The sequence below is a fragment of the Macaca mulatta genome, chromosome X, assembly GCF_049350105.2.
Source record: "Macaca mulatta isolate MMU2019108-1 chromosome X, T2T-MMU8v2.0, whole genome shotgun sequence".
Classification (NCBI taxonomy): Eukaryota; Metazoa; Chordata; class Mammalia; order Primates; family Cercopithecidae; genus Macaca; species Macaca mulatta.
Window position 1 is genome coordinate 91,744,063 of NC_133426.1, and position 18,234 is coordinate 91,762,296.

The following is an 18,234-nucleotide window of genomic DNA, read 5'->3' on the forward strand; positions in this document are numbered from 1 at the left end:
AATGGGCAAAAATTTTTTGCAAACTATGCATCTGACAAAGGTCTAATATCCAGCTTCTGTAAGGAACTTAAACAAATTTACAAGAAAAAAACAAACAACCCCTTAAAAAAAAGTGGGCAAAGGACATGAACAGACACTTTTCAAAAGAAGATGTATATGTGACCAACAAGCATATTATAAAAAGCTTAACATCACTGATCATTAGAGAAATGCAAATCAAAACCACAATGAGATACCATCTCACACCAGTCAGATTGACTATTATTTAAAAAGTCAAAAATGACAGATGCTGGTGAGGTTGTGGAGTAACATGAACACTTATACACTGTTGGAGGTGTGTAAATTAGTTCAGCCATTAAGAAAGTGTAGCAACTCCTTAAAGACCTAAAGACAGAGATACCATTCAACCCAGCAATCTCATTACTGGGTGTATACCTAAAGCAAAATAAATCATTCAATTGTAAAGATGCATACATGTGTATGTTCATTGCAGCACTATTCACTATAGCAAAGACATGGAGTCAACCTAATGCTCATCAATGATAGGCTGGATAAAGAAAATATGGTACATTTACACCATGGAATACTACGCACACATAAAAAAGAACAAGATCATATCATTTTCAGGGACATGGATGGAGCTGGAGGCCATTATTCTTAGCAAACTAACACAGGACCAGAAAACCAAATATTGCATGTTCTCACTTATAAGTGGGAGCTAAATGATGAGAACACATGGACATGTAGAGAGGAGCAACACACACTTGGCCTTTCAGAAGGTGGAAGGTGGGAGGAGCGAGAGGATCAGGAAGAATAACTAATGGATACTAAGCTTAATACATGGGTGACAAAATAATCTGTACAACAAACCTCTGTGACTCAAGTTTACCTGTGTAACAAATCTTCACTTGTACCACTGAACATAAAATAAAAGTTAAAGAAGAAAAAAACAGGCATGGTGGCTCATGCCTGTAATCCCAGCACTTTGAGAGGCCAAGGGGCAGACTGGCCAACATGGTGAAACCCTGTCTGTACTAAAAATACAAAAATTAGCAAGGAGTGGTGGTGCATGCCTGTAATCCCAGATACTCTGGAGGCTGATGCAGGAGAATCACTTGAATCTGGGAATCAATGGTTGCAGTGAGCTGGAATCATGCCACTGCACTCCAGGCTGGGTGACAGAGCAAGACTCCATCAAAAAAAATGAAGAAGAGGAAGAGGAAGAGGAAGAGGAAGAGGAAGAAGAAGAAGAAGAAGAAGAAGAAGAAGAAGAAGAAGAAGAAGAAGAAGAAGAAGAAGAAGAATTAAAAAGAATTAAAGAAAATACTGGCCAGGTGCGGTGGCTCAAGCCTGTAATCCTAGCACTTTGGGAGGCCGAGACGGGCGAATCACATGGTCAGGAGATCGAGACCATCCTGGCTAACACGGTGAAACCCCGTCTCTACTAAAAAAACCACAAAAAACCAGCCGGGCACGGTGGCGGGTGCCTGTAGTCCCAGCTACTCGGGAGGCTGAAGCAGGAGAATGGCATAAACCCAGGAGGCGGAGCTTGCAGTGAGCTGAGATCTGGCCACTGCACTCCAGCCTGGGCGACAGAGCCAGACTGCGTCTCAAAAAAAAAAAAAAAGAAAAAGAAAAAAAAAGAAAATACTACTGAATTTTTACATTAGTTTTGTGTTCTGAAACTTTACTGAAGACATTTACTAGGTCTAGGAGACTTTTGGTGGAGTCTTTAGTCTTTTCTAAGTATAGAATCCTATCAGCAAGGAGAGAGAGTTTGACTTCTTTTCTTAATTGGATGCCTTTTATTTCTTGCTCTTGTCTGATTGCTCTGGCTAGGACTTCCCATACTACGCTGAATGGGAGGGTTAGAGAGAACATCTTTGTCTTGTTCCCGTTCTGAAGAAGAATGTTTCTCTCATGCTGTCAGTGGGGTGTTGCAGTCTCCCATTGTTATTTTGTGGTTGCCTAAGTCTTTTCATGGGTCCAAAAGAACTTCTTTTACAAATCTGTTTGTATGCAGATGTTATGTTCCAATGTTGGATGCATACATATTTAGGACAGTTAAGTCTTCTTGTTGAATTGAACCCATTATCATTATGTAATGCCCTTCTTTGTCTTTCTTGATTGTTGTGGGTTTAAACTCGTTTTATATGATATGAGAATAGTAATTTTGATTAGCTTTTGTGTGTTCAGTATGCTATTGACTGTGGGTTTCTCATAGATGGCTATTATTATTTTGAGGTATGTTTCTTTGACGCCTAGTTTCTTGAGGGTTTTTATCATGAAGGGATGTTGGACTTTATTGATAGCTATTTCTGCATCACTTAAGATAATCACATGCTCTTTTGTTTTCAATTTTGCTTATGTGGTGAATCACATTAATTGATTTGCATATGTTGAACCAACCTTGAATCCCAAGAATAAAGCCTACTTGAATGTGATGAATTAACTCTTTGTTGTACTGCTGGATTGGGCTTGCAAGTATTTTGTTGGTGATTTTTGTGTTCATGTTTGTCATGGTTATTGGCATGAAATTTTCTTTTTTCATTGTGTCTATGCCAGATTTTGGTATCAGGATAATGCTGGCTTCATAGAATGAGTTAAGGAGGACTCCTTCCTCCTCTATTTTTGGAATAGTTAATGGTAGGATTGATAACAATGCTTCCTTGTATGTCTGGTAGTATTTACCTGTGAATCCTTCTGGTCCAGGGCTTTTTTTGTTGTTGTTTTGTAAGGATTTTTAAATTACTAATTCAATTTTAGAATTCATTATTTTTCAGTTCAGGTTTTCACTTTCTTCCTGGTTCAATCTTGGAAGAGTATATGTTTGCATGAATTGATCCATTTCCTCTAGATTTTCCAATTTGTGTTATAGAGGTTTTCATCATAGTCTGAGGACCTTTTGTATTTCTGTAGGATTGGTTGTAAAGCCATCTTTTTTATTTCTGATTGTGCTTAGTGGAAACTTATATTTTTCTTTGTTAATCTAGCTAAGTGTTCAATTGGTCTTTTTTATTCTTTCAAAGTACCAACTTTTGGTTTCATTGATCTTTGGTATGAATTTTGCATCTCAATTTCATTTAGTTCTTTTCTAATTTTAGTTATTTTCATCTGCTATCTTTGGATTTGGTTTGTTCTTATTTTTCTAGTTCTGTTAAGTGTAATATTAAATTGTTAACTTGAGAACTTTCTAACTTTTGTTGTAGGTGTTGAGTGATGTAAACTTCCTCTTAACACTGCTTTGGATGCATCCCAATTATTTTGATATGTTATTTCTCTATTTTCATTAATTTCAATGAAATTATTTTTTATTTCTTTCTTGATTTTGTTGTTCACCCAAAAGTCATTTGGGAGCAAGTTGTTTAATTTCCATGTAATTGCACAGTTTTGAGATATCTTCTTGGTATTGATTTCTATTTTTATTGCACTGTGGTCTGAGCATATGCTTGGTATAATTTTGATTTTTAAAAATTTATTGAGGTTTACTTTATGGTCAAGCATATGCTCAATATTAGAATATGTTTGGGTGGATTATTCTGTAGGTGTCTATTAGGTCCAGTTGGTTGAGTGTCAAATTTAAGCCCCAAATTCCTTTGTCAGTTTCCTGCCTTAATGATCTCTCTCATGCTGTCAGTGGGGTGTTGCAGTCTCCCATTGTTATTTTGTGGTTGCCTAAGTTTTTTCATAGGTCCAAAAGAACTTCTTTTACAAATCTGTTTGTATGCAGATGTTATGCTCCAATATTGGATGCATACATATTTAGGACAGTTAAGTCTTCTTGTTGAATTGAACCCATTATCATTATGTAATGCCCTTCTTTGTCTTTCTTGATTGTTGTGAGTTTAAACTCATTTTATATGATATAATAATAATAACCCCTGCTCTTTTTTGTTTGCCATTTGCATGATAGATCTTTCTCTATCCCTTTACTTTGAGTCTGTGAGTGTCACTGCCTGGGAGATGGGTCTCTTGAAGACAGCAGACAGTTGGGTCTTGTCTTTTTATTGAACTTGCTACTCTATGGCTTTTTTTTTTTTTTTTTTATACTTTAAGTTGTAGGGTACATGTGCATAACGTGCAGGTTTGTTACATATGTATACTTGTGCCATGTTGCTGTGCTGCACCCATCAACTCATCATTTACATCATTTACTCTATGGCTTTTAAGTGGGGCATTTTGACTTTTTTACATTCCAGGTTAGTATTGATATGTAAGATTTTGAACATGTCATCTTGTTGTTAGCTGTTTGTTGTGTAGCTTTGGTTGTGTAGTTGCTTCATAGTGTCTGTGGGAGGGATATGTGCTTAAGTGTTTTTTCATGGTAGAAGATATAATTCTTTCATTTCCATGTTTATCATTTCCCTAAGAACCTCTTGTATAGCTGGTTTAGTGATAATAAATTCCCTTAGTGTTTGCTTATTTTGGAAGTTTATTTCTCCTTCGCTTATGAGCATAGTTTGGTGGGATATGAAATTCTTGGTTGGAATTTCTTTTCTTTAAGATTGCTGAATATAGAACCACAATCTCTTCGGGCTTGTAAGTTTTCTGATGAGAGGTCTTCTTCTAGCCTGATGGAGTTTCCTTTGTAAATGACTAGGGCCTTCTCTCCTGTAGCCTTTAATAATTTTTTCTTTCACACTGACCTTCATGAATCTGATGACTATGTGTCTTGGGGATGTTTGTCTTGTATAGTATCTCACAGAGGTTCTCTGTATTTCTTGAATTTGCATGTCAACCTCTCTAATGAGATTGAGGAAAGTTTCATGGACCATATCCTCAAATATGTTTTCCAAGTTATTTCTTCTCTCTCCTGTCAGGAATATCAATTAGTTTTAGGTTAGTCTCGTTACATAATCCCATATTTGTCAGAGGTTTTGTCATAATTTAAATGTTTTTATCTTTATTTTTGTCTAAGTTGATTATAAGATTCTGTCTTCAAGCTCCAAGATTCTTTCCTTGGCTTGGTCTATTCTGTTGTTAATGCTTCAAAATATATCAGGTAATTTTTGTAGTAATTTTTTTCAATTCCAGAAATTTCATTTGGTTCTTTCTTAAAGTGGCTATTTTGTCTTCTTTCAACTTTTGGAGATTTTCACTGTATATCCTGGATTGGGTTTCACCTGTTACCTGAATCTTGATCAGTTTCTTTGTCATCCAGATTCTGAACTTTATGGCTTTAAGTCATTTCAATCTGGTTAAGAACCACTGCAGAGAAGTTGCCTTGTTTGAAGATAAAGGGAAACTCTGACTTTTTTAATTGCCAGAGTTCTAGCACTGATTCTTTCTCATCTGAGCAGGCACGTGCTCCTTTGTGTTTTGGATTTGCTGTAATTTCTATGAGGCTTTTTGTTTTGATATTCTTTATTTCCCTTTACGGTTTAACTGTGGTGCAAGTTGAGTATAGTTAATTAGCTTTGTTTCTAGGTGCTTCCAGGGTGCCAAGGCTCTGTATGGGATCTTTATTTGTGGCTAGATTCTTACCTTGGGTTTCACAGGCAATGTGTATTGGCAGAATACTTTTGGTGTTGTAATTTGGGCAGTAATGCAGTAGATGGCAGTTAAGAGTAATGGTTGGCAGAGAGTCTTACTCTGCTCTGTGGCTTTTTTATATTTCTGCACATTTGCAATGGTATTCTGTGGGGACCGGGGGAGAGAGATGACCCCCTAGCCAGGTCCATTCCCAGGCCTCAGGGTAGCCCCCCTTGATCACTGGCACTGCATCCACATTTCATCTGTTAGATGTTCTTGGCCATGGGGCTCTCTCAGGCAGAGACTGTGTCTAGCAGACAGGCCTCACTCTTCCTGGACAGGCCCTGCAGACGGATGTGTGCCCTGCTTCTGCACTGGCCTATGAACTAACACCTCACACTCAGTGTATTGAGATTGGGGGTTCCTCCCCAGGTTGAGTTCTGGCAAAAATCTCAACTCAGAACTCCTGAGCTGTGTGCTACAACCTTGGGGCATTGGAACCATGCCTGTGGCTTTGTCCTCTGCCTCCTTGGGATCAGGCGCCTGTTGTGCTGGGAGAGCTGAAGTGTTCCCAGGCTGTGGGGAAAGCACTCCAGCAGGGCCACTGGCAAGACAGTCAGACCAAGCAGTGGAGGCTGTGCTGCGTGAACACACTTGCAGAATCAGCCAGGCAAAAACTTTGGAGGGATTGTGGACAGAAAGACATGCAGAACAGATGTGTCCAGACAACCCTGGGGGAATGGGCACCTATGGCCACATTTTGTTGTAGCTGCTCCACATGTAAAACCCCCTGGGGTCCATGCAGGCTAGAGCTCTGTCTTTGTCTATTCTTTGGGCAGATCCTCCTGACAATTGAAATGACTGTAAGAGTCATGGGATCTCTTGTAGCTAGGATGCCAGAGGTCCATGGTGAGAGTGGGTTGCCCTGCTGTCACTTAACTCACCCATTCCTTAGAAGGTGTTTAGGACCAGGAACTAATCCTGGTGCTTGGCACACCAATGCAGTTTTCCCAGCTTTCTCCCTATTCAGCCTTAGCATCTGTGTTACCTATCAAATCTCAGTGTTTTCTCTCCGTGTTTTCTCTCCAAAGATCTTTTTAAAGTACAAACAGATAGTGGAGAATTTACTGGTTTGTTTATTGGATATTTTGGTCTCTTGTGGTGAGAGAAGTGCTTCCTGGATGTGTATACTTGGCCATCTTGTTCCTCCCTCCAGAAACTACTTTTAAAGAGGACCAGATGGTGTAGTTAGAAGACAAAGACTTCAAAGAAGCTATAATAAATATGTTTTTAGGGCTGGGCTTAGTGGCTCATGCCTGTAACCCCAACACTTTGCGAGGCCATCATAGGATGACTGCTTGAGACCGGGAATTTGAGGCCAGCCTGGGCAACATAGTGAGAATACAAAGAACTGAAAAAAACCGTGCTTAAGGAAGTAATGGAAGACGATATCAGTGAAAATGTATAACAACCTCCAGAAATGCTCTATGCCATAAAAGAAAAAGGAAATCTGGCCAATAAAAATCAAAACTAACTTTATCAGAACTCTCAAAATTAATAAAGTTTTACAGTCTCCAGAGAGCATTTATTTAGGAAAAAACAGTTAAATCTTGGTTAAATAAACAAGCTTTGTGACATCTGAAATTGTCCTATTCTCATCTCTGTCTCTCCAACTATGCAATAGAATTTTAAAACAATCTTGGTAAAACCCAGAAGCCTGGCAGCCACTACAAGACAAAACAAGGTTAGAGCTCCTTCAAAGCCACATTGTCATTATTATAATTGTCGTTGTTTGATTTGTCTGTTGATTCTGTGGAAAACTCCACTTGCAAGGATGTCTTTTAAAACTTGACTTGTAGCTCAACCAATTTGAAAATTCTTTTTCCTGGGAACATTTGTCAAAAATAATGTGCGGAAATTGTTGAATATCACAACTACCTGAGGTGGCTATAATAGTTCAGGCAGACAAGAAATTGACCAAAAATGATAAAAGGAAAAACTGAGGAATAAATTGTCCATAGTGGGCTTTGAAAAGTTGTTATATGTTCCCGGGAATCTAGAAAGCCACAAGCACGTGTAGGGCTTTGTACATGCCCAAGGCTATACGCATGTGAAGGAAAGGCCTGAGAAAACCCTGAGCCCTCACTACTGGCTAATTTTAAAACTCTGTGTAAGCAGGAAATGGGGGCTAAAGACGAGCTATAAATTGCCTACCAGAACATTGAAGAGGTGTCCAAACACAGACAAAGAGACTTTCAGTGAAAACTAGGAGACTTACTAGTTTCATGTTTGTAACGAAACCTCTGTTTAAATGTTAACTGACCACTAAGATAAATGAGCAGAGACTTCAGTGACCACATACGAAAAGAATACAGACTTTACAGAATTAAATCAGAAAAGCCACTAAGCAAAAGATAATAACATCAATAGTAAACAATATCATCAACGAACACCTTGGCAGGAGGGAGTGTCTAATTTCCAGAGTTACCACATTATATTATTTTCAACAAATAATATTTTATTTGTTGAAAATAAATAAATTTTCAGTAAAAAATTATAAGACATACAAAGAAACAAGAAAATATTGCCTATCATGGAAAAAATAACTTGAAACAGTCCATTAAGAAGCCAGATGTTGCATTTACATAGTCTTTAAATTGGCTATTTTAAGTATGTTCAAAGAACTAAAGAAACCATGCCTAAAGAACTAAAGGAAAGGATTAGAGTTGTGCCTTACGGAATAAAGAACATTATAGAAAATTAATTTTAAGAGAAACTACAGTAATTCTGAGGTAAAAAAGATAACTAGATTTAAAAATTTCTCAGCAGCTGATGTGAACAAATGGAAGAAAGAATCAACAAATTGTGAAGAAGGTTCATTGAGTTTATCTAGTCTGAGGAACAGAAAGAAAAAAGAATGAAGAAAAATAAACAGGGCCTCAGATAACTGTGAGTTTCCTCCCTCTCCACAAGGAGAGGGAGGAAAGTGGCAGGAATAATAGCTGAAGAAATGTCTGAAAACTTCCCAAATTTGATTAAAAATATCAACCTGCACATCAAAGAAGCTCAACAAATGCCAAATAGTGGAAAAGAAAAAAAAAAAAAAAAAAGAGATCCAAACCTTGACACATAATAATCAAATTGTCAAGGGCCATAGAAAAAAATAATCTTGAAAGCTGTAAAAAAGAAACATGTCAGAGGGATCCTCAATTAAAAATTATCAACTGATTTCTCATCAGAAATTATAGAGGCCAGAAGGCAATGGGATGACATATTCAAAGTAACAACAACAACAACAAAAAACACTGTCACCTGAGAATTATTTTATCCAGCAAAACTATTCTTCAAAAATGAAGGAAAAGCAATATTTTCCCATACAAGCAAAAACTCAAAGAATTTGTCACTACAAAACCTGTTCTACAAGAAATACCTAAGGAAGTCCTACAAGAAATACTAAAGGAGTCCTTCAGGCTGGAATTTAAGGACTCTATACAGCATCCCAAATCCCTATGAAGAAATAAAGATCACCAGTAAAGGTAACTATACAGGTAAATATTAATTAAATGTCTGGAGTAAACCTAAGGGGAAAAACTCGGAAAATGCAGTAAAAGTAACTAAAAGTAATAAAATGTTACTGTAGAAAATATTTTACACAGAAGAAGACAGGAATGGAGGAACAGAAGAACAAAAAACATGTAAGACATAGAAACAAATAGCAAAATAGCTAATGTAAATCCTAACTTATAAATTACATTAAATGTAAGTGCATGAAATATTCCAACTAAAAGCAGAGATTGGCAGAATGTATAAAAAGATACAACTATGTGTGGTTTAGAAGAGTCACAATTTAGATTCAAATACACAAATACGTAAAAAAGGAAAGGACAGAAAAAGATATTTCATACAATTAGTAACCAGAAGAGAGTTTGTATTAATACAAGACAAAATACATATGAGTATAAAACTTTATGACCTTAGGTTTGTCAATAGTTTCTTTTATATAATACCAATAGTTTTTTTATATAATACAAGCAAGAAAAAATATAGATGAATTAGATTTTTTTCTATATTAAATACTTATGCTGCATATTATACTCTCAAGATAATGAAAAGACAACCCATGGAATTGATGAAAACATTTGCAAATCTTGTCCCTGATAAGGGACTTGTATGAGAACATGTGAAAATCTCTTGCAATTCAACTATAAAAAGACAACCCACTTAGATGGGAAAAAAAATTTGAATGGACATTTCTTCAAATAAGATGTATAAATGGCCAATAAGCACATAAAAACTGCTAAACAATATTAGTTATTAGGGAAATACAAATCAAAACTCCAAATGGATACCACTTTCCACCACCTAGGATGGCCATAATCCAAGAGATGAACAATAACAAATGGCAGTGAGGACGGGGAGAAAGTGGAACCCTCATACACTACTAGAAATGTATGATGGTGCTTTTGCTTTGGAAAACAGTACGGCAATTCCTTAAGCCTAGAGTTACCATGTGACGTATCAATTCCACTCCTACGTGTATACTCAAAAGAAATGAATACATGTACCTTACACACTTGTACACAGATGTTAGCAGCATTATTCACAATAGCCAAAAATTGAAAACAACCCAAATGTCCAATTGATTAATCAATAAATAAAATGTATATCCATACAATTGGATATTATTTAGCAAAAAAAAGGAATGAAGTCTTGACTCATGCTAAATCATGGTTGCATTCTGCAAAGATTATGCAAAATGAAAAATCCAGACACAAAAGACTACATATTGTATTATTTCATTTATATGAAATATCCAAAATAGACTTCTGCTGAAGGTATTCATAATTACTTTATATTTGGTTTTGCTAAAAGGCTGGAATGTAATTTGTGGTCATATTGCTACCATGAGGGTAGACCTTACCTGAGGAAGATATCTACACAGGAAAGAGCAGAGCCAAGATATAAAGAAAGACAGATTTAGGCCGAGCGCGGTGGCTCACGCCTGTAATTCCAGCACTTTGGAAGGTCGAGGCGGGCGGATCATTTGAGGTCAGGAAATGGAGACCATCCTGGCTAACACGGTGAAACCCCGTTTCTACTAAAAAATACAAAAAAAAAAAAAATTAGCCCGTCGTGATGGCGGGCCCCTTTAGTCCCAGCTACTGGCTGAGGCAGGAAAACGGCGTGAACCCGGGAGGCGGAGCTTGCAGTGAGCAGAGTTCGCATCACTGCACTCCAGCCTCCAGCCTGGGCGACAGAGCAAGACTCGTCTCAAACAAAAAAAAAAAAAAAAAAAAAGAAGAAGAAAAGAGAAGAAAAAAGAAGAAAAGAAAAGGAAGAAAAGAAAGATGTATAAGGGCATATTTTGAACACACAAATCGGTCTGGATATCAAGTAATCCCAGTTAAGTTACTTTAAAAAGTCCCAGTTTATGTTGGGTCTTTTGTTACATGAAACAGAGAGAGTCCTAACTAATGCGGTTGGTTAAAAAAACAATTATTTGTTTTTCACTTCCAGGGTAATTAATATATTGTAAATTCAGGAAAGATGTGCTTCAGGATTTTTTTTTACTGAAATAGTGATGTCTTTTTGTGAATATTCATTCTTCAGTAGACTAATTGGCCAGCAGAAAACACCAAACTCTGTCTAGCATGTATGTATCAATTAAACATGAAATAACATGAATTATATGATCATAATTTTTATATTCAAATTTCATTTCAAAATACATTACTTTTTAGTGGTAATAGTAGTCCTTCCACCAGTGGAGGGTTGGTTATGAGAGGAATATATTTCTTGCCGCAACTTTGAGAGTTCCTTACAGATAAAAGATAATATAATCATTTGACGGAAAGTAGAAACATGAGATAATAAATACATTTAATCATTTAGAAGGGTTACTAACAATGATTATACTCCCTCCCTTTTACTCCTTTTTAGCCTTGAGGTAATAATGTTCTAATCCCACTTGTTGAATATCACCTAGTGTTGCTTCACAGTACCTAATAAGTTATATTATATGCCTGTGCAGGAACCTGCAACTGATACAGGATATCTAAATTTGGAAGATAACTTGAGATTGAATGGGCGTGGTTCTCAAGATGAGGATGTGAAAGTTGTTGCTCTGAAAAGCCTGAAAAGTATATCCATAGAAGAAAAGTACTGAAACTTTAATATATAAGCAGATATAGTTTCTAACAAGATATTATCAATGAATGTTACTACCAGCACCATTTGCTCCATAACAGATACAATATTACCTATAATTTTTGATAATTCCTTCAGTACCTATTGAATGCCAGGTCGTGGACTACATGCTACAGATACATGGAGGAATATAACACATGCTTTAATGAAGCAGCTCATAATGTAGTAAGGAGGTCACAGTCTACTGGGAATTTCACTGCTAATGAAATATAAAATCAATGTCTTAAAAATATTAAATGTACAACAGCATTTATTTTTTGCTTCAATTCTAACTTTCATTTGAATTATTTCTCCTGAAATATGTATATTCTACTTCCTCACTTGCACCTACATTTTATTTCATGAAATAAAGTGACTCCTGGATATGTGTCCTTTTCTAGTCCACGGGAAGTATTTATCCTACACTACGACAGTACTAAGTTGTATTACTTTTCTCCATCCCCACCCCTTCCTTTTATACCTCTGACTGACGCTTTATAAGGGAATCCTTCTCTTCCAGCAAGCTTGTCAGTTCATGAAGCTTAAATTGGAAGTCACTACAACTTCCATCCCTCTTTGAAACATCTTTATGGTACTGGGTTAATTGGGACTAAGGATTTAAAAAGAAATAAGTATTAGTATAATATTTATATAGAAAATATGTAACTGAGTTCCAGGGAGGTTAAGTGACACAAACTCGCACAGTTAGTTATGAAATGAAAGTAAAACACCAATAGTCATAAACTTTCACAGAATTTCATGAGTATGTAATATGAAATGAAATGCCAATTACAAATTTCTCCTTTTTTTAAGATGTCTTTGCTATGTAGGACTAAACATTATCTATGTAACAGTCTTAGGCCACAAGATTTAAAGTAAAGCTAAGAAAACAGGCATTTTAGAGTCCTTGAAATGATAATTCAGGAAATTGCAATACCAATAACTACTATTATATTCTGATTTTCAGTTCACAAAATATTCCTCCTCCATGAATTATCTCAGTTCTCACAGCAGTCCTGTGAAATAAGCATTATTATAATCTTCATTTACAAAACCAGAGAGGTTAAATGACACAGTCAGGCAGTAACATAGCTGCAACTCCAAGACAGATCTTCTGACTACAAATATTGTCCATTTCCCTCTTTACCTCATATGTGTATAGCTTAGATAGAAGTGCTATTAGTAATGTTGGGATGGAAAAGAAATCAGTGGAGGAAATCTGCTAGAAGTATTGGTAGGTTTTTATAACAAATTATATTTTGTTTCATTTTGATTTTTGGTAAAAATTACACAGTGATGTTTGGAGAGACAAATTTGTGATTATTTTGTTTATGAAAACATTTAACTATATTTTACTACATTTAGGAATCAGTAAAATAAGGGTTAAATTAAGTAAATTCAACCTAGAATTACAAGATAAGGTAATATATACTTACAAATATCACCTTAATTTTGATGTCAACTATAGGTACATAAAACTTAACGCTGTTTTCCTCCTCATGCTTGACAAAGTCCTTGCTATTTACCATCCCTCGAAATTAAGTGAGAATTTTTACAAATCTAACTGTGGCTCTGTTGAGTAATCTCAAATATTGCTTTTGTCTACACAAGCATGCTTTAGGCAAGATCATAAAGAGTTATCCACTTATCCCAAACAATAAATTAATAAAAACCAAAACACTGAAATGAATGTCTTATTTCACTTTCCTGGAAGAGATTAAACTAAATTAGAAAATAATTTAGCAGTTATATTTTAGACACAGTAATGTGTATTTAAAAAAAAAAAAGGATACATGACATATTTCTAAAACTCTACCTTCGGCTATTTTTTTCTTGTAGCTTTAAACTTGAATCCATCATTATCTTGCTAGAAAGTTTGTGCTGACCTGTGTATTTATGCAGTGTAGGATCAACATACCCTCAGCCTGCAGATCTCTCTGTCTTTCTCCATTCTCAAGTTTTTTACCATCTCCGTGTAATGGTTGCCAATCTCATCCATTTTAGCCTGCAGCATTGGGCCTGTGCAAGTCTCAGAAACCTACCGAAGGCAAAATAACTATCTGTAATTGGATTGTTTTGAAGAAAATATGTGTTACGTTACAAGGATTATTATTATATGAAAACCACATGATTAAGTAAGACATTGAAATAATGAAAGTGATTTTCCAGAACTGTATTATAAAGTTCAAATGTCAGTCATTAAGATCTAACAGTATGTGAGGGAAAACAGTCCATATATTTTCTCAAGATTAATATATATATATTTTTATATATATATTTATATATATTATATATATATTTATATATATTATATATATATATTTACTATTGCCAATGCTAGGATTACAATGATGTAACTAAGGTAATACTGTATATTTAAAAGGAAGTTTTAATACCTGCATTCTAAGGTTTTGATTCTCTTGCTCTAAATTACGTTTACAATATTCCAGTTCTTTTAGTCTGTATTCCATGTCTGATAGTGTATGTCGAAGAGAGAGATTGTTTTCTTCCAGTGCCTGGCATTTTGAACTTGAGTCTTGAAGTCCTTGCTGTAAAGAAGACACAAGTACATAAGATAGATGCATTTTGTTTTTGGTGAGGGAGTGTTCTTTTTATTGATTCATTCAATTGAATCAAGTAAATATTTTCCTATGCCCAGTTTTCTTATACTCTTGGTCTTAGATGGTACTTGTAAGTCAGCCATGTAAGATATTATAGTGGTGCCTCTAGTCTCACTTGCCTATTTTGTGTGACAGGGAATCATGAGTAGATGAATTTATAATGTCTCAATTTAACAATCAGACTCTTGCTACTCTGTGACAATACTACCCTGCTTTCTAGTAGGCACAAAAACAACTATATGCCTGATTATTTATGTGACAACTAGTAACTGAGCAAGAATTTGGGACAGCCATAGGAGTAAAGGTCAGGAAGAGGGTACTCCTTAGAGACTACTTACAATTTCCTAGGAATTCTCTCTGCTCAGACATCCAGAGAACTCATCTAGGGTTTTTTCAGTCATTTATTTATTGCACAAACATGTGTTAAGGTCTACAACAGCTTTTTTTCATTGACATGTTAGTAGATTAAATAAATGCATGAACCTAAATTTTTAGTATTTATACAATTCTGGTCACCCAACAAGACAAATAATTGTGTCCCATATGTGCTTTATATCTCAAATAGATAAGATTATCTGTTTTTCTGAGAGGGCTTTCAGCCATTGGAAATACTCGAAGCCACTCAATTCTCATATGAACAAATTTTTCCATCATATTTTCATTCTGTCTTGATTATATCTCATAACTCCAGTGTGCCAGTAATTGTGCATATGAAAAGCTATCAATCTAGATTAACATCAACAAAAACATCAATTTACCTTCTGCTGGTGATTATTTGCTCTCACTGATGCCAAGAGTTCTTCATACTCTTTTATTTGAGTTTCTTTGAATGATAAATCTTTCTCAAGTCTCATCTTGTCATTTTCCAGTGACTAGAAGCATAAATTATTTATTATGATTCAGAATTACAGAAACTTAACAGTCACATAATACAAAGACTTGTTTACCTTGGAAGATTTAAATAAGTACTTGTTTCATTTGTACTTGCTTAATAAAGCAGAATTCTTAAAAGTTAAGAAAATATGGGATAGGAAGTGATTGAAACTTCCAAAACCTTCACTGAAAGAGACATTTTGATGGACTAACTGTACATGAAATGAAGCAAAGCCTTCTGAAATATTTTAATGTTTTCCTTCAATCTACAAAGAGTTCTTGTTAATCCCAGCAAGTGGTAAATTTTTAAATTAGAGTCTAAATATGTTCATCATAACCTAGAAACAACAAAACTACTCCAAAGTCCTCAAGGCATTATTCAATGTGTGGAAAGCATTCTGAATGTATCTAGCGGATGGCACCAAGAGCACCACTAAAATAGAAAATAGGAAAAATTAATTTTTTAGAGAAAAATGTTTTCAAGTTATATTTGAATGGAAATTCGGAATATGCTTTATAATTATGAAAAACGGGGGATTTACCTTCAATAAGTCAGATTATTTTAATTCTGAAGACGACTCTCTGGCTTTAAGCATTAAATTGCCTTAGTGGTAAACTAAATGATAAGTGCACATCCAGCATTCTTTCATTTACATTTTGGATACCTCTTTTCTCCTCTCTCAATGCCAATTAACTGTTTGAAGAAAATAATTTAGCTTTGTTGGAGTAAGCATAATATTGTGCTATATTAAATTTTAAAAATGTATACTGGACATCTTTATTTCTGTATTAGGAAGCTAGGAACTAGAAAGGCTTTGGAAAAAATCAAAATAAATCTTACTGTCAAGTCATTTTGAAGATGTCCAAGCTCCTCCCGTATGTTGCTAAATGTGGACAGCACTAGTCGGAGTGACTTATCAGACATGCCCCTCATCTGCAGGAAGAAAGGATTCATGGTTTAGTTTTCTTAACATTTGAAAATAGGCAATATATGGAAAGTTATCTTTTCTTTTGTTCCTACTAGCAAACTTATTAATAATTTTACTTTGATATGGCAAATTAGAATAGTGATACAAGGCATTTTGTCAATAGTGTGTGTAAGTAATCCAAATAATATTCCTGAAGATAGCAATGTATTTATAACAAATATTTATTATTTTTTCCATGATAAAGTATCATCTTTGTCACAAAGTAGAATCCTAGCAACAAAATTTAATTTTTACATTATTCTTTATTTAAAAGATTAGAAGAGATGAGACAGTCAATCATCAAATAATAAAATGAATCTCCCTAAGTGTATTGCCAACTGCTTGAATTTTGCCTGAGGGGAGAAGAATATAATTATAATTAAGTTTAACTTTAAAGCATAGAGCTATCTCAATTTTTTTTTTTTTTTTTTTTTTTTTAACCAGAGTCTCACTTTGTCGCCTAGGCTGGAGTGTAGTGGCATGATCTCAGTCGACTGCAATCTCTGCCCCTTGAGTTCAAGTAATTCTTCCACCTCAGCTTCCCAAGTAGCTGGGACTACAGGTACACACCAAAACACTCGGTGAATTTTTGTATTTTGAGTAGAGAACGGGTTTCACTGTGTTGGCCAGGCTGGTCTCAAACTACTGACCTCAAGTGATCCACCAGCCTTGGCCTCCTAAAGTGCTGGGATTACAGGTGTGAGCCACTGCACCTGGCTTATCTCAAATTTTAAAGAGAGAGGACACTCTTTTACTAGATTATTCTTATTTCATTAAAGAAAAATTGTTTAAAAAACAGACAACTTCAGCTTCTGGGAAGATGGAGTAGAAATACTTTCCACAACCAATCAGACATTGTTTAAGGCATAACTTTGTAACTTTAGCCTCTGATTGGTCACTTTCTGCAACCAATCCGACTGATAACGGGCCAGTACTTCATTTACATAGAGTGTACACCAAGTTACCAGTGGGAAACCTCTAGAGGGCATTTAAATCACATAAAATTCTGTAACTGCGCTCTTGAGCCAATTGCTCAGCCCACTCCCACCCTGTGGAGTGTGCTTTCGTTTTCGATAAATCTCTGCTTTTGTTGCTTCATAAAAAAAAGAAAGAAAAAAATACTTTTCCCTAGCCTTCCTGTTAAGTAAAACTAAAAACCTTGGACATTATATATAAAATAAATATAAAAAGACTCAAATTGGTGACAAGAGAAATGATTGGTTACGAATCTTGGGACCTGAGAAATGACACAGCAGTGAGTTCCTGGATTTTCTTTTTGCTTCATATATTAGATCAGTGTTGGGGAAGCTGGTAATCTAGTTACATCAATGGACAACAAAAGTCCTGAAAAGAGAATTCTCTCTCTAGCCAAAGGACCATAAAAGGGTCAGCCTAGCAGGACAGAAAACTTTTAGATAGTAACCACTCTATCTTAGCCAAACACCACAGAAGAAACTGCAACTCTACTTCCACACAGACAATCGACGGCAAAGAAGAGAGCTTAGACTGCCCCCTTGTCAGGCTCTAGGGAGGTACACAACACCATTCACTGGGATGGTGTCAGAAAAGGCAGAGTGAAGAGATGGTGCTTTCATTCCTACTGGCCAAAAATGAAATTCCATGCACTGTGATGTCAGTTGAGACTGTGAAGGGAGCTTGGACTTTCACCCTATTGCATCAAGAGAAGCTGAGTGAGGGAACCTCCACTTCCACCACCAGCTGGCAACAATAGGTAGTGCACACACTTTCACTGATATTTGAATATTTGAATAAGACTCAGAGAACCACAACATAAAAATGGCCAGGTCTCCTATCCAAGTACTAGCCAGGCTCAATCCTGCTTAGCTTCTGAGATCAAACAAGATCAGGCATGTTCAGGGTCAATTGAAAATCACTCATAATTCCAAGAACAACAAATAACTCAATAAGAAAAAACACTTAATTGATGACAACATCAAGATAATAGAAATGTTAGAATTATCTGATAAAGTGTGTAAAACAATCATCATAAATACTTCAACAAGAAGTTGCAAAGAGACTGTAAAAATACATTGTCTCAACAACAAAATAAGTCTCAGCAAATAAATAGAAGACATAAAGAATACCTAAATGGA

At 35.6% G+C, this 18,234-nt stretch overlaps 1 protein-coding gene across 3 annotated transcripts in view; it reads right to left on the minus strand.

Annotated features, from left to right (window-relative positions):
- POF1B (POF1B actin binding protein) overlaps positions 1–18,234 on the minus strand; it is a 107,569-nt gene that overhangs the window by 15,821 nt on the left and 73,514 nt on the right. For all 3 annotated transcript variants that reach the window (XM_077988095.1, XM_015127759.3, XM_015127757.3), the window contains exons 10-15: positions 15,994–16,086; positions 15,038–15,151; positions 14,055–14,207; positions 13,577–13,696; positions 12,140–12,268; positions 11,207–11,289 (exon numbers count right to left, since the gene is read on the minus strand). In XM_077988095.1, the coding sequence (XP_077844221.1) occupies positions 11,207–11,289; positions 12,140–12,268; positions 13,577–13,696; positions 14,055–14,207; positions 15,038–15,151; positions 15,994–16,086 (692 nt within the window). The remainder of the gene's footprint in view (positions 1–11,206; positions 11,290–12,139; positions 12,269–13,576; positions 13,697–14,054; positions 14,208–15,037; positions 15,152–15,993; positions 16,087–18,234) is intronic.